At 33.6% G+C, this 16,555-nt stretch overlaps 1 protein-coding gene across 1 annotated transcript in view; it reads right to left on the reverse strand.

Annotated features, from left to right (window-relative positions):
- Nucleotides 1-509: 509 nt before the first annotated feature.
- Nucleotides 510-16,555, reverse strand: part of LOC122811677 (aquaporin-4-like) — a 99,495-nt gene continuing 83,449 nt past the window's right edge. Inside the window, exon 5 of the mRNA XM_044083676.1 lies at nt 510-725. Within this exon, the coding sequence (XP_043939611.1) occupies nt 510-725 (216 nt within the window). The remainder of the gene's footprint in view (nt 726-16,555) is intronic.

The raw sequence follows: 16,555 nt of genomic DNA on the forward strand, positions 1-16,555 counted from the left end.
TTATTTGGCAGTGATGAAAAACAAATATGTATCACAAAATGTGTATGTAATAATCAGCTGCAAGTAAACAGAGGTCCCATTCTTATAAGAACTTGTGATTTAGGACTTTCGCTGGTTTTGTTTCCTTTCACTAAAGCAGTTTGTTTTTCAGAGGTCTGCCCCCAGAAAAGGACACAATATTTCACAGAAGATGAAGATGAATATGTTGACATGGCCAGAAGCTGCTTGATTCGAAGAGGACTGTCTAATCACCAGAAACAGAACTGGAAGGGAGGCATGCAGGAACCAGCAGAAGTGAACAATACCATGGAGAGGAACATGAGTGGCATGATGTAATGAGCTAGAGGTGAGCTTGTTTGAAAAAAATGCAACTTTTGGCAAAAAAATATTTAATACAAGACAAGATCACAAAAATTTAAGACATGTCTTAAAATGTACAGCCCAGTATCAATAAGCATCCATTTTACTGCGTGTCTCTCATCAGAATGTTTAGCTACTTCTCTTCATTGCTAGTTGTTGTCATGCTTGTTTGCCTGTTTTGCTCGGATGGCAGACTGTGTGGCAAATGAGAGAGATGACTGGGACACACTGACTGTTTCCACAATCTCTATATCCTTACAAGTAATGCATGCCACAAGTTTTTCCCTTGAAGCACTGGAGGCAAAAAAAAACTCATAGGAGATTCCAGCAAGGACAGCACCAAGCATGGGACCCAGCCAATATACCTACAGGAGAAAGACAAAGGAAGAGTAGTTAATGGGAATCACAAATAATAGACATGAAATACCACATGCCACAGTAAGCAGTGTTTAGTAGTTCCTGTAAAAGATAAATTACACTGAGAAATATATGATGTTAGAAAACATGAACAAGTAAATAAATCTGTAATACACACCAAAGGAATAACAAAATAAGCAATAGTTTGTGTGTGTCTGTGCAGTGTTTGTTTTTTTTTTAATACTGGCAGAGAGGGAGCTAGGGAATTTGTCCTTTTTGTCAGTGTTGTGTGATCTTGAAGCTGCTATATTTCAAGTAGCAGGGCAGTTGGGGTGTAGATCCTCAATATGGGGCAGGGGGCTTTCTAGCTGCAAAAAAATTATATTGTGCATTTTGCCTAGGTTTTAAGTTATTTGATTATTTGGTGCTCAATACATTGAATATCTATGCATTTTTGACATTGATGATTCAATACAGACCAATATATATATATATATATATATATATATATATATATATATATATATATATATTTTTTTTTTTTTTTTTTCACTTCATAACACTGAAAACTCAATACACTGAAAATGAGAAAACTTCATATAATATAGAAGACCAAAACAATGAAACTTCAAAACACTGAAAACTCAAAACACTGAAAACACATATCATACATATACTGAGTTTAAACAACATAAATCATAGCACTTCCCACCAAGTGTATATCAACTCCAACATTGCACTTAGGGTAGTGAAGTGCAATCTTGGAGTTTATATATATATAAGTAGCAGGTGGTGTGGTGGGTGCAGCCCCCCACATGGGGGGTGCAGGGGGGCTTGCCCTCCAGCTAACACTTGGTGGAAAGTGCTATGATTTATGTTGTTTAAACTCAGTATATGTATGATATGTGTTTTCAGTGTTTTGAGTTTTCAAGATTTTGAAGTTTCAGTGTTTGGTTTCAGTGTTTTGAGCTTTCAGTGTTATGAAGTGAATCTATATATATATATATATATATATATATATATATATATATATATATATACATACACACACACACACACACACACACACACACACACACACACACACACACACACACACACACACACACGTCTATATTATCTTGCCAAAACACAATTATCAAGGGGCATAGTACTCAACCAAAATTGAAGTAATCAGATAATCCCCTTCCAAAAACTGAAAAGCATGAAACATTTGTTTTGGAAGGGGGCAAGCCCCACTGCCTCTCCCACACCCCCTACTACTTATATATGCCAAAAACTATAATCCCACTACAATGGAAGAGGGGAAATTCTCAAAAAAACACTTGACCATGCTCTTGTACACAAGAAGACTAGCAATTGTTTATGTGTGTGTTTGTGTGTGTGTGTGTGTGTGTGTGTGTGTGTGTGTGTGTGTATGTGTATGTGTGTGTGTGTGTGTGTGTGTGTGTGTTTGTGTATTTGAGGATGCAATTTTTTTAATCAAAATATTCTTTGGTCAAGTGGAAACTTGCTGCTTGGTACATCAAGTGCTGTTTTCATTATGTAATACTACAATCAACTTGCATGCTGTTGACTATAACATAATGATTTCTCTTTGTTTGTTTTGTGCAATAATAGAATTGAGGGCAACCCCTCAATGTAAGACATTTGCTAGCTGGTTTGATAGATTGATTAGTCTTAATATTGTTGTATATGTGATCACAAAGGAATAGTGCTTGTTTCTTTTGTGATTGAATGGTTTATTTTCATGTTTTGTGTGTGTGTGTGTGTGTGTGTGTGTGTGTGTGTGTGTGTGTGTGTGTGTGTGTGTATGTGCATTAGAAAGATGAGGCAGATGATGTAATGATTGAAAAGGGAAAGTATTGGGTTTTCTTTTGCATTTTGCATTTGGATGAGTTTGATAGTTCAGAGTTTTCTCAGTGTGTATTGTCAATGTATGAAATGCAATGTTTTTTTACTCAAATAATTTTATTAATTTTTTCCAAAGATAATAATAATAAACTTTTACATTTCAAGCAAGAATAAATTATAATAAACTATTTACAAAATGTACAAATGGCCTCAAACCAATTATGAAAAAAGGAAAAACAATATGATATAAACAAAGAAAGTTACACATTGTTAGAGGAGATCGTCTTACTTCCTCTCCACTCAAGTAGGTAAAACTGTGTCTGATTTAAGTGTCTCAATAAGGGAGAGAACTTTTTCTCAAGGATTATTAATCCATTTCTTAGGTAAGATTCTCATTTCCTTGACTCTTATTTCTAACAGCGCTACATCTTTCAATAGGGTTAGAAAATCATTGAGAGTCGGAATGGAGGAGGAGCTCCATTTTCTTGTGATGCATTTCTTATTAACTGCCATTGTAGTCCAGAGAAGATAAAGGTCTTTGTTTTTCATAATGATAGTTTCATTTACATTCAGAAAAATTAATGACTTTGACAAAATAAAAGAATCTGTAAAGATGGCTTGAAGAAATTCACCAATATCTTCCCAAAAATTTCTTAAAGGAAGTATATTCATACATAATATGAGAACAATCAGCCTTACATTTTGAAGAACATCTCCAGCATGTTACATCATTAAAATTGTTAAATCTGGCAATTTTGTTGGGAGTATAGAAAGCTCAATGCAAAAACGTCCATGAGAAAATTTTCCAAACTTGCATATTGGAGGTTAATTTAAAAGCATATAAAAGACTAGCTTTATTCTCATTTGTTAACAATAATGGATGTTCTTTAGTAATAAAATTCCAAAACCTCTGATTAGGAGTAGCTTTATAGTTAGTAATGATTGTACATAATTTTGAAGTTAAATTTGTCCAATTAAAATCCTTATATAGTACTTCATGTAAAAAATATGGGTTTAGGTATGGATTTAAAGGAAGAATTGTTAATTGTTCTGCATAGATCATGTGTATAGGGAAGTAGACTGCTAAGAGCTAACCAATCTGAATTCGATAAATCAAATGTATTAATTAATTGATGTACATCCATAACTATCAAGTTTCTCATACAGTGGTACCAACATGTAAATTATTTTGTTTCCCAAGTATTAGGAATATTTATATGAATGTTACTGAAAAAGTTTTTTGTGATTTTAAGGGAATTAATAACTGTAACCATAATTTAATATCAATATTATTATTTACAAAACTCCTGAATGTGTTGTAAATATAATTTATATAATTTAGATTGGTGGGTTTAACAGAATTTTATTGCAGATTGATACAGAAAATATGCCAGAGTTTATTATTTTGTTCATTTAGTTGTAATTTTTTTGTTAATTTATTTTCATTTAGGAATATAGTCGTGTGTAAAGTTTTCCATGCGGAAGAAAATTTTGGATCAAACCAATTTATAACCATTTTGAAAATGGAAGCTTTAATATAAGATTCCAAATCAGGAAAATTGATCCCTCCCAGATCTCTAGGTCTGATATGATTTAAAAAAGCTATTCTTTTTCTTTTTGGGCACCAAAGAAAATTTATAAGAATTTTATTTATTTCTTTTAAAAGATTTTTACTGGGTATTATAGGAATAGCTAGTGCAATGTAGTTTATTTTTGAGAGTAGAATCATATTAATTAACTGCAACCTATCTTCAAATGTTAAATACAATTTATTCCATTTCACAATTAGTGATTTTAGGGTATTCACAATATTATTATAATTCTAGTTAAAGATAAATCTAAATTTTCACATAATACAATTGCTAAATAATTTAAAGAGGAAACCTGTTTTCCAATTATTTGGTTTATGTTAGAATTAGAGTCTTTTTTTTAATTTAGCAGCATATGATTAGACTTAGAACTATTAACTCTTAAACCTGAGATATGATAATTTTCAGCTAGTAGATTTAGTTCATGTAATGACTTATCTGAGTTAAAGTAAGAAGTATATCATCAGCAAAAAGCATTATTTTAGAATTAAATTGATCAAATATGTTAATGCCTTTAATTTTGGGATTAAAACGAATTGTTGAGTAAAAAAGTTCTATTGCTAAAGCAAACAAAATTGGAGACATAGGACAGCCCTGCTTGGTACACTTAGTAATTTCAATAGCTTCTGAGGTAAATACGCCTAATTTAACATAGGCCACATTATTTTATAAATATTTTTTATTAAAGTAATGAATTGTTTAGGGAACTCATAAATTTGTAGAATTTTAAAAAGATAGTTCCAATTTAATGAGTCAAAAGCTTTTTCAATGTCTAAAGCAACTATAAGAGCCTCTTGTTGTCTCTATTTAAAATGTCTGTAATGGTTAAAATTCTTTGAATGTTGTCATGAGTATGTCTATTATAAATAAAACCTGTCTGGGCTTCACTAATGACCTGAATCAGCGATTTCTTGAGTCTGTTAATCAAAATAGACATAAGAATTTTATAATTATTAAGTAGTGAAATTGGTCTATATGAACTGCATAAGTTGGGATTCTTATTTTCCTTTAAGATAGGGGTGATCAACAAATATCTCCATGAAGGTGGAATTGTGCCCTGTATATACGTTTCATTTAGTGCTTTTTGCATAATTGATATAGCAGATGTTGGAAACAGTTTATAAATTTCAATAATGATTCCATCTATACCTGGAGCCTTATTATTTTTACTTTATTTAATTTTTTCATTAATTTCTTTGAGAGAAATGTGTTTTCGAATATCTATAATTAAGCTTCCCGGTATTTTTTTTAATTTGAAAGAATCCAAGCCTAAATCTAAGTTATTATTGTATGAATCATTATTTTTGTAGTGTTCTGTAAAATGATATTTATAGGTTTCTAAGATGTCACTTAAATCTGAGTCTTTCTTGTGGTTTTTCCCTTCGTGGATTATATTTGTGATATTTTCAGTGGGGTGTCTTTTTAATGTTATTGCTAGGTTGTACATATATTTTGGAGAAACAGAGAAAGAATTTAGTTTTAATTTTTCTAAAGCTAAATTGGTTTTGTGAGTTAGGATATCATTATATTTTTTTATTTAATTCCTCAATTTCTTTTTTTAGCAACTAGATTGATTTCTATTATCTGTTTTTGAATATTAACTAACTCGGATTCCCATTCCTTTGTTTTGTTATTAAACCAAGTAATAATTTTGCCATATAGATATTCCTTTAGGGAATCCCATAAAATAACTATATTTATATCACTAGTATAATTTATATCTAAGAAATATTGCATTTCTGAATCCAACCATGGTTTGATCTGTTTTAATTTGGTGATATAGGCCAGAATTCTTTTAGTGAAAGTCAATCTCTTGAAATCTGTTTGAAATTCAAGAATGAGTGAATTGTGATCAGATAAGGGGAAGGGATTATAGAAAACTAGGATATTTTCATTTTTAAATCTTGGGATATAAAAATTTTATCAGTTCTAGTATGGGTATTGAATCTATGATCACTATGAGAAAATATTAATAAATTATCTTTCTTGAGATCTAATAACTGCAAATTATCTACCCATTTTTTAGAGCTTTCCCTATAGACGTAATATGAAAAGGTCTTTTATTAGCAGTCTCTGAACTATCGAAAATACAATTAAAATCCCTTCCCAAAATTAAATTACCCTTAGAAATTTTATTAATAAGATCTATATGCTTTTTGACTGTTCCTACTCCTATATCAGGAAACCAATATAAATTCACCAAAGTCCAAATTCTGTTACTAAATCTTATTATTATGATTGATAGAAGGCCATATTTGTCTTCATAATTATAAATAACTTGAGGATTAGTGACATTTTCCTCCATAGTATTAAGACTCCTCTGTTTTTTTTACTATATGATGAATTAGATAACCTTAGATATTCATTTGGATTCCATGTAAAATTATCATTAGCTTTAAAGTGAGTTTCCTGCAAAAATATCACCTGTTCTTTATTTAATTTTAGATATTTTAGTAAATTGGATCTTTTCCTTGGGGTTATTTAAACCATTAACGTTTAAAGAGAGTAATGCTATGTCCATCTTATTTATTTACAATTAGAGTATTTGAAATAGATATAGTAACAAGATATTTTATTATTTAATTGCTGTGTAACTTTCTTACATATACTAAATCTAAAAGACAAATTACTGATTACTTTTAAAATATATAGTTTAGAACTTAAATGAGGCCAAAAAGAAAGAAAAAATACATACAGTGAATAATCTCATACAAGTGTATAAACAGAGACTTTAAGTAACCCTTTAACAAACATGGAATGAAAAACATTCCCAAGCTGGCAGAACAAATCAAAGAAGAATGAAAGGTTTGAGGCTCCATTATATGTTTTCTGAAGAAGACTTTATAGTCTAATTAAAAAAAAACAACTATCAATTAATACTGTTAAAAACAATACTTTTTATAATGTTAGAGTGGTAAAAAATAAGATGAATATTAATCACTGCTTCTTAAGGAAAAAGGTGGGTTCTCATAACTGGATAAACCTTTGCAATATTACAATATAATAATATTATCAACAAACAGTGAAAAGTGAATAAAGTTACTAGATAATTTTTCATGCATGATGAAGTTGTTTCTCAGGTATAAACAACCATTTATAACATATAAATGCACACAGATATATACTCGTTGTAGAATATCACTTAATATAGCACCCTGACTATAAAGGCTATCACAGTTATTTATAGCTTCTACATCTCTCTTAAATTCTTTACCATATGACAGATCCACTTTCTTATCCTTTAAGTAGGTATTTATGATTCACATAACTTACAACATATTATATACAAGTTATTGAGCAAACATTTTTACAATTTTACCATAGCTTATTAGAAGTTCAGAACTTACTAATTTCTAAATGTGACAGTAGACAAGGAAATTTAATTGCTTAATAAATTGGAGAGTTGTGTTAAAACATGCCCTCTCATCTTTCAGTGACAAGTCATGTCAACTAGTTACCCCATAACATATTTTGATAGAAATACTGACAGTATAGGAATCCACTATGTTGTATGTGTTTTCCTCTATGCAACTTTCTATAATCTAGTATGGATTTTAATAGTTTACTGTCTGAAGAAGGCATACTAAACATTTGAAATAGTGACATCATGTTCCAGACAAGCTAAGTTTAATACATGTGATTGAAATCATGTCATTTCTTGCCATATAAACTTCCTATATCTTACAATCCTAACATCTGTATGTGATAAACCAAGTACACAATTTCATTTTGAACAAACTTTTATATAGAGCAACTAAAACAGCATGATAAGATGTTAAGATAATCCTGTTTCCTGCCATCATTAGTGATCCCTTATAAAACAACCATTTCATTCAGTATATGACTTATAGGTTACATTATAGCCTTTGTTGTGAGAGATATTAATAATAATATCAACTATAAGCCCAGGCATCTACCTTTTATTGTGACATTTTTACTTTTATTACCTTTCTATTTCATCTACTGAGGGCAAAACAACATTTTATGTACTAATCATTACTATCCTTCAGTTCCTTTCATTGCTCAATCCAACAGGATGGTATTTCTTTAGCATTATCTAAGGACAAAGCTTTTTAATCTTGTTCATTTGAAATAGCTTCTTTAATGACATGTAGTAAGATCTTATTCTTATTTTATTTGATGACCAAACCATGTGTAATTCATGACAATCGTTTGTGTATATCTTATTAAATAGTGATACTGTTAAATATGTCTGTTTTGCCCTCTATGTCTGTTTGACTCTAAACATATATACAACTGTTCATTTTAAATTTAATAACTGGTTTCCCTAGCTGATCTATTTAGGTTTGAAGTCCAGAGAACATATGTGTTAATAAACAACTTCATTCAGATTACATTCATATTTCCTTAAAGTTTTCCTTACTTCACAACTTTTTATGACATTTTATGTTCAATGAGTTTAAACTGTTTAAGAGACCTGTTGTCTCTTTAAGATAATGAGGAAGTGTGTAGGGGCATGTACAGTTACATCCCTAAAATGGTTTTCTTTCGACTCGCATAGGGAGTTATTTGTAAAAAGACAAAATTCCTTCAATTTATGTAATGTGAATATCTGGGTTAACAGGAAGAAAGAACGGAGTACAAAATAAGCTATCAGGAAGAAGGTTTCCTATACTACATGAGCAAGTAATCATAAGTGAAAAGGCTTAACCTTTAGGCATCATCCTAGCCTTCCCTGTCCCTTCCTTCTTTTATTTCTCCTTCCAGTTATGTTATGTATCCTACTCGAGATACTGAAAGTATATGAAAGAAGTGCGTGAGTGGAAGAATGAGGATTTTATATTCAATATAATGTGATGAGTGCATTCACGAGGTACACAGAAATAATTGTTGACAAGTCTCGAGTTTCGAGAATGTCATATTTTAAAAGAGGGGAATTTAACTGAAAAAATCAAGATGGCGCTTGATTTAGTGATGCCACAAATGTTATCTACATTCAGATTTATTCTAAAAGTATGTTTTATTATGGAAATGAAACAAATATTTGCAAACAACTCAAATGTCATTCATTAATAAAATAACAAGGAAAGCATAAACAGCCTGTGTAGATTTACTGTTACATTTTTAATATTCAGGATGTGTTATCAAATGCTTTTCCCAAGTATCACTTCTCTACATTTCTCCAGCCCCGAATTAGTGTAAAAATAGCTATATCAGTTAGACTATTATAATCAGACTATTGTATTTATGGTGGTTGTTGTTCTTTCGGCTTTTCCCAGTCAGGGGTCGCCACAGCGAAACTCAGGTCCGCTAATGACTGGCAGTAGATTTTTACGGCGCCGAGGTGCCAGCCCGATGCCCAACCTTCAACGAAGGCACACCCATTCACTTATGTCTTTCAAACACCACTTGACCGCGGGGAGGACATGCAGACTCCACACAGAAGGCGTTCCAGCTGAGAATCGAACGGGAGAACCTCTTGCTGTGAGGCGACAATGCTACCACTGCACCACCGCTGCTATTAGACTATTGTATTTATGGTAATAGGTAAATATAAGGTACATATATGAATTTAAATGAGAAAATTGAAAGAGAAAAAAGAAAAAAGAGAGAAAAAGACATGGAAATACTTCATGAAAGAGTAAAACAATTGGGAAAAAAGAAAGACTGTACATACTTTTTTTACCTTTAGCAAGGGTCTCAAGTTTTAATAGATTCTTTGAGATAAGCAGAAGAAATAATGCTTTTTGTATCAGTTTTTCTTCACATCCATGTATTTTTCTCAGGAGATCTTTTCAGAGAGGTAGATGAAAACAAATCCATCTCTTCTGGTATTGTCATTATGTTGTTGTTTTTGATGAAGGTGATTGCTTCCTCAATGTCATTAAAAGTCCTCATTTCATTTGAAAAAAAGATCCTTATTTTTGTGGGGTATGCAAGTTAGGCTTTTATTTTATTTTGCTTGAGTAACTTCACAAGTGGCCAAGTTTTTTTTTCTCATTTCTAAGACCCTGGAGGAATAATCATTATCAAATCTGATTTGATTCTGCTTATACTTCAGTGGGTTTTTCCTTCAAGCAGATTTAAGAATTAATTCTTTGTCAAGATAAGAAAGAAATTTTACTACAATAGATCTAGGTGTGGATGTAGATGATGAAGGAATAGGTTTACCTATAGCTCTATGAACTCTTTCTATGCCACAGGAGAAACCCTCCTTTAGATCTAGGAAGTCAGGTAACCAAGAACTTAAAAATAAAATAATATCACCTGCAGTCTTCTTAGGTAACCCAAAGATTCTTGTATTAGTTCTCCTTTCTCTGTTTTCCAGATCATCCACTTTGTTGATAAGCCACTTATTTTGTTGCTGAAGAAATTCACCCTGGATTTCTTCCTCTTTAAGCCTCCCACCTATATCAGATAATGACATTTCAATGTTTAATATTTTGGTTTGATGTTGCTGTAGTAATTTTTTAAAGGTTTCAATTTGTTTTTGACAGCTTTCTTTTTGATTTTCTAAATTGTCCTTGAAACTGTCCATTTTCAAAGATAACTCTTGTAATGTAAGAGGACATCAACTGGATTTCTTTTTTCAGAGTAGTTTCTGAATGAGAATTCTTTGAACCACTCATTTTCCCAGTACAGTTTTAAACTCCAGATAATTCTGACAGGAAAACTTTGGTGAATATATTCCAAAGTTAGTATACGGGTAATAAAGATGTTGAACAATGATATTTGACAGTTTTTTCTAGAAAAATAAATATTTTCCTGTTATTTAAAGTAGTTTTGTGGAGCACCAAAAAAGTGCTACTTTCACTTGGCCATCTAGGCTCCGCCCCATGAAATGCACTGTTGATGTGCAGAAATCTAATTTTTATATATACTATATATTGTCGTGTCATATAAGATCAAATTATTTTGTTTGCTAAGTGATTTTTCAATAGTTTGGAATGCAGGGTACACCACCTCAAAGAGCTTGTTCCAGAAGCATTGGTGGAAGGTACTTAACACAGACATGTTATAATAGCAAGTTGAAATTTTATTTATTTTTATATTTGTTAACCGGGCTAGTCAAACTGGATATATTTCCATTTTCAGTAGAGGCCCGGGGAGAAAAGCTCCACTGGCAACAAAAAATTGAAATATAACAATTAAAAAGTACAAATTAAAAATCAATATTAATACATAGTAAATGAACTGATTTCAGTAGAAGATTATTAAAAAGACAGGAAGTAATAAGAATACTAAAAAAAATACAGTAGTATTAAAGTAAAGTAGATATTTACAGTAGTAAAGGTGACAAAATGTACAGGATAATTCAATATGTAGTAAGATACATGTAGACCATCAGTATATCAAACAGGACAGAGACTTGCAGAGGAGCATCAAGCAGGATAGATTACGCCAGTATGTTGAATTCTATTAAGCAGTTACAGTCCTACTTCAATGAAAGTGAAATAAGTAGAGTTTCAAGAGGAGAAATACCTGTAGTGAAGGAGAAGATTAGTCAGGGTTGCTGCAGGGGCATAACCAGTGTGTTTTGAGGTGTCTTTTGAGGTTTTGTTTAAAGAGAGGCAGTGAAGAAATTAAAGTTAGTTCATTAGGCAGTAGGTTCCAGTTTTTCCCACAGAGTCGGAAGACAGAGAATCTCCAGCCATGTTGTAAGACTTGCTTATGCTAGCAAGAAGTTTGCTGGAAGAGCGAAGAGAATTTAGATTTTTGTAGGGGATTATGAGATTGGAGAGTATAGGAGTGCTGTTAGGTTTATATAATATCTTGTGGGCAATGGTGAGTTGGGAGAGTTTTAATTGGTTTTGAAATTCAAGCCAGCCTAGCTGCATTAGATTCAGACAGTGGTGAGTTCTAAAAGGATTGCCGGTGGCAAATCTGGCGATGTTATTATAGGAATTAGCTAGTTTGATGAGATTATTTTTATTTAGATTAGTGTATATTGGTGAGGCATACAGAAGAGTTGAAATTAAATGGGAGTGTGCAAATGGTTAACATCAGTTGGCCTTTAGAATGTTAGATCAAACACAGAAACATAGACCATGATGGTAAAAGATGAGCACTTGGCCTACCTAGTCTGCCCAATTTAATGCCTAGTGAATTAATCTGCAAATGTTGTTTAACCTATGGCTTATTTTCTCAGCTCTCATAAAATTGCTTCTGTTTGTGATTATAACATAAAGATAACACACCAAAAGAATTTATTCCATAAAGCTTTCGGGTCTACACCCTTCATCAGTACAAAGCAATAACATTACTACAACATTTAAATAGGAGAGATCATATAGTCACATTCTTCAGCCCATCCCACCACTTAATAATCAGCCAAATCTTAAAAAGACAATACATCATTTAAAATCATACTAAAATTCTATCTAACTATAATATTACAAAATATAATACTTAATCAGTAAATCAGTATTTAAATACCATACTAAAATATCTTACAATTATATTGCATATGGTTATAGTGTATTATAATAAATATATAAATACACATATAAACATATATAAAAAAAAACATACAAAGAGGTTGAAAAGAAAAGACCTTTGGAATGTCATGTCTGACTGGCTATTGCAGCTAGTTCCTACTCAGCTGCCCAACCCATATCCTTTCCATCTATTCTTTGCCTTGTCCCTTGCAATGTGGAATCCCTCTCATGACTTATACTGCACCATTGCTTCAGACAGTATATGTCAAGGCTTATGGTCATCACCATAAAATAGTATTTTCTCAAGTTTAATTTCTAACATCTCCCTTCCAGCCACCATGCATATCGCATATGGCGCCCTCTGTCCTACCTCTTCAACTCCTTACTGTGTTAACAATAGATAAATGGTGTGATGGGTCCTTAGATGGATAGACGTCACAAGAAAAGCAGAACTGCTTTCGCTCTAGTGAACCTCATTCAGACCACACCTTGAATACTTTGTGCAGTTCAGTAATGCTGGACAAGGAGGAGGAAGTCAAGCTGCAGAAAAGAGTCCAGATTAAAACTATTTAGAAGGCTGTGTGAGATGGACTGGAAAGGATATGACCAGAGATGAGAAGAGTTGAAGATCTTTCAACTACAGACCAGAAAAGAAATATGGAACATGATAGTGGTGCATGAGATGGAAAGAGGCCACCCTGAATGAAAGGATGGGGGATGATGGGGCAAGGGCAGCAGACAATAGAAACCAGTTACTTATAGGATCAGTGAAAGTACTTGTGGGTGAAGGTGTCTGGGGGCAGGGAATGGATTATCAGAATAGCTGACAGACATTGAAGCATTCTAAAGGTACAGGGCTGGTGGAGGAAAGATACGGTGGTTGGAGGTAGAATTTTTTTAACCTCTGTTTTTGTGTTGGGGTGCGTGCGTGTGATACTTCTGCCATCTGCTGCATTTCTGTGCTTCTCATCTGTCTCTGTAGTCATGGGCTAGCAGGTCTGGACTACCCATTAAGATTATCTACCCCTCCATAGACTACAGTACTTATAATTCCAGTGTTAGGTACGTACAACTAGAATTGCAGTTAGGTATTCTTGCACCTGGTGCCATACGTTGATCTGATACCCCCAGCCGTAAATTGAGGAATAACAAAAAAAACTCCTCTCCTTGCACTTGAGGAACACAAAATGAAAAGAATAAAAAGCTCTTCTCTGCTTTTAGGCTGTAGCAAACTGCTTGCTGCATTTATAGCACGCAGCTGCTGCAGTTTATGTCGCACACAGATCAGTTCAGCACTTCATTTCTAAAGTGAATGCAATACTGCCATTTTTTCTGAATGCTGATAATGCAGTGAAGACATGGAGTGTTACAGCACTCAGAAAATGACAGTAATGCATTGAAGGATGATCAGGATCCACTGAGCATGCTCCCTAACACTTTGTACCCAAGAAGGGTTCCACCTTCGTTCCACCTCAGATACACCTCTGTGTACATTTCTTAGCTTGGGTGAACAAGAATTACCTAAATCAAATTATCCATAACCTCAACCAAGGTCAGAGATATCCTTGACATAGTTTTCACAAATTTGACTTGGGGCTGCACCCTGCACATGGCTGGCCCCGCAGTTGTCAAGTCTGATCACCAACTGGTCACCTTTACTCTCATAACATCCTCTGATATGATTAGTAACACCACGCTCTTTAAAGACTTCAAAAAGGCTAATCTTTTATCAGTTAAGAAGAAAAGCTAATCTTTTACAATTGTACAATGAGATCGGAAAAATCTCCCATGCTAACCCCAAAATGGAACCAAGATATGCAGTCACCTATTCCAATGATCTTTATGCTCACTTTGATAAATGCATTGGTAATGCAGTACCTACAAGGACCAAATATAGTGACAAATTCAGCAATAAACACCTCTGGTGGTCTTTAGATAGAAATAAACTTTACAACAGAAGAAAGAAACTGATTAAATTTTCTTGTAAGGCCAGAAAGTCTTATTCTTACCACAGTGAAAATATAAAATGCCTTACCAAGAAATTGAATACAGCTATTAAGTCCAGGAAAGCCTGTCGTGTATGTAGGCTTGCTTTTGAGCCAAAGGATATGACGTCTTTCTTCAGTTATGTTAGAAAACTAAGAAATAATTCCCATCATTTCTCAGAACTCACGTATAATGGAAACTCATATTCATATCTTAAAGATATCACCAACATATTGGCTAATAAATCTGATGTAAATTTCTCCTCTGAAATGATCATGCTTACCTCAAACATACTGGAGTCACTCCCCCACTTATACTGTTTTCCACAAAAAAAAAAAAATACTTCTTCAATGGGTCCTGACTACATTTTGGGGTAACCTTATAAACAGTGTGACACAAGTCCTTACTATCCTCCCTTTAATGGCTCAACCTATCCTTGCCATAGGCTGTATTTTCGATAAATGGTGCAGTGCAGTGATGTTGCCCTCCATAAGGGTGGCTCCACCACTAACCCAAGCAACTAGAGATCTACAAGCCTTACTGGTCTTTCCTGCAAAATCATGGAATGCATCATAATTACCATTAATCAGGACATTAAGAAAATTATCAGGCTTAACCTACAGCAGTTCAGATTTGCAGAGGGCAACTTATGCCTCCTCAGTTTTGTGAACTTCTTTGAAAAAAATCACACAGGCCATGGACAGTGGTCACACTGTTCATGCTGCCTACCTGGACCTAACAAAAGCATTTGATACCAGTCTATATGACAGGATTGTAAGGAAGCTAATAGCCTTAAACATAAATCACTAGGTAATAAGATGGATTGGAAACTGGTTAAAGGAAAGAATGCATGTTGTCAGTGTGGGGTGATGCTTCCCAAATTAAGGAAAAGCTGACCAGTGGCATTCCCCAGTGGTCAGTATTGGGGCCTCTCCTTTTTGACATTTATTTCTCTGATCTCATCATGGGAAAACAGGACCTCTGGTTGACTAGATTTGTTGATGATTGTAAGTTGGGTATAGTTGTGAAATGGAGCTGTCATGAATTAACATGGGGTACACCGAGAAAAGGCTCAAACTAAATACTAAGAAATCAGTTTGCCTCCTTCAGAAAACAACAAAGTGTTATCACCTACTGCATCAACAATGCCCCACTCTACAATGGGTCTGGTATCAGACACCCAGGCAGCTAGTAAGATGGCCCCTTCTACTTTGACCAACTTGTAGAGACCATAGTCAGGAAGTCCTGCTATCAAAATTAAACACAAAGAGCATCTCTTCTAAAACCAAGGAAGTTATTGTTCCCCCATACTCTGCCCTGGTTAGAATCACTATAGAATATAATACGCCCTTTGGCATGTATTTTGCTCAACATAGCAAACCACTCAAAAGATTGAAGAGGTTCCTAAGGAAAAAAATCGTGAATCTTGAGCCCCAAAACTCTTAGTTCTCAGGAACAGCTGAAACCACTATCCTCATACTTAGTGTTACATAGACCCTTGAGGCTAGACCTGTGCCTTCATTTCTGGGGTCTATATTATAAGATAGACGGTTGAAAACATAAAACACCATATGGTCAATGTCTTCAAACATCGAACTTATAAAAACAAAAACAAAAAAAAGGAAAGAAAAAAGTACCCTAATGGTTTTAAGCAGGGGGCAAGCCCCCCCTGTACCCCCTACACCCCCGCTACTTAAATATACCAACTCCGAGACCACACTACATTGCAGTAAATGGAAATCTCCCCTTACAGAGATTTCCATTTACACGTTCGATGTTCTCTGCTTTCGCTATTCTCGTGTCGACAATATCAGCTTTGATATTGTTGGCTTTCAAGGATATAATATAGACCCCGTTTCTGTGCCCTCAGGGATCCCATTATCTAGGACCTCCTTTTTCTCCATGTGTCTGAAGAAGAACAAGAGATCCCAATCTACATCAGGGAATAAAAAACTAAATAGAGAGGCAGGTTCATCACCCAATACTTCCTCTAGCTATGGAATAGACTCC

This window comes from Protopterus annectens, chromosome 9.part0 (assembly GCF_019279795.1).
Source record: "Protopterus annectens isolate FY-2018-M chromosome 9.part0, PAN1.0, whole genome shotgun sequence".
Taxonomy (NCBI): Eukaryota; Metazoa; Chordata; order Ceratodontiformes; family Protopteridae; genus Protopterus; species Protopterus annectens.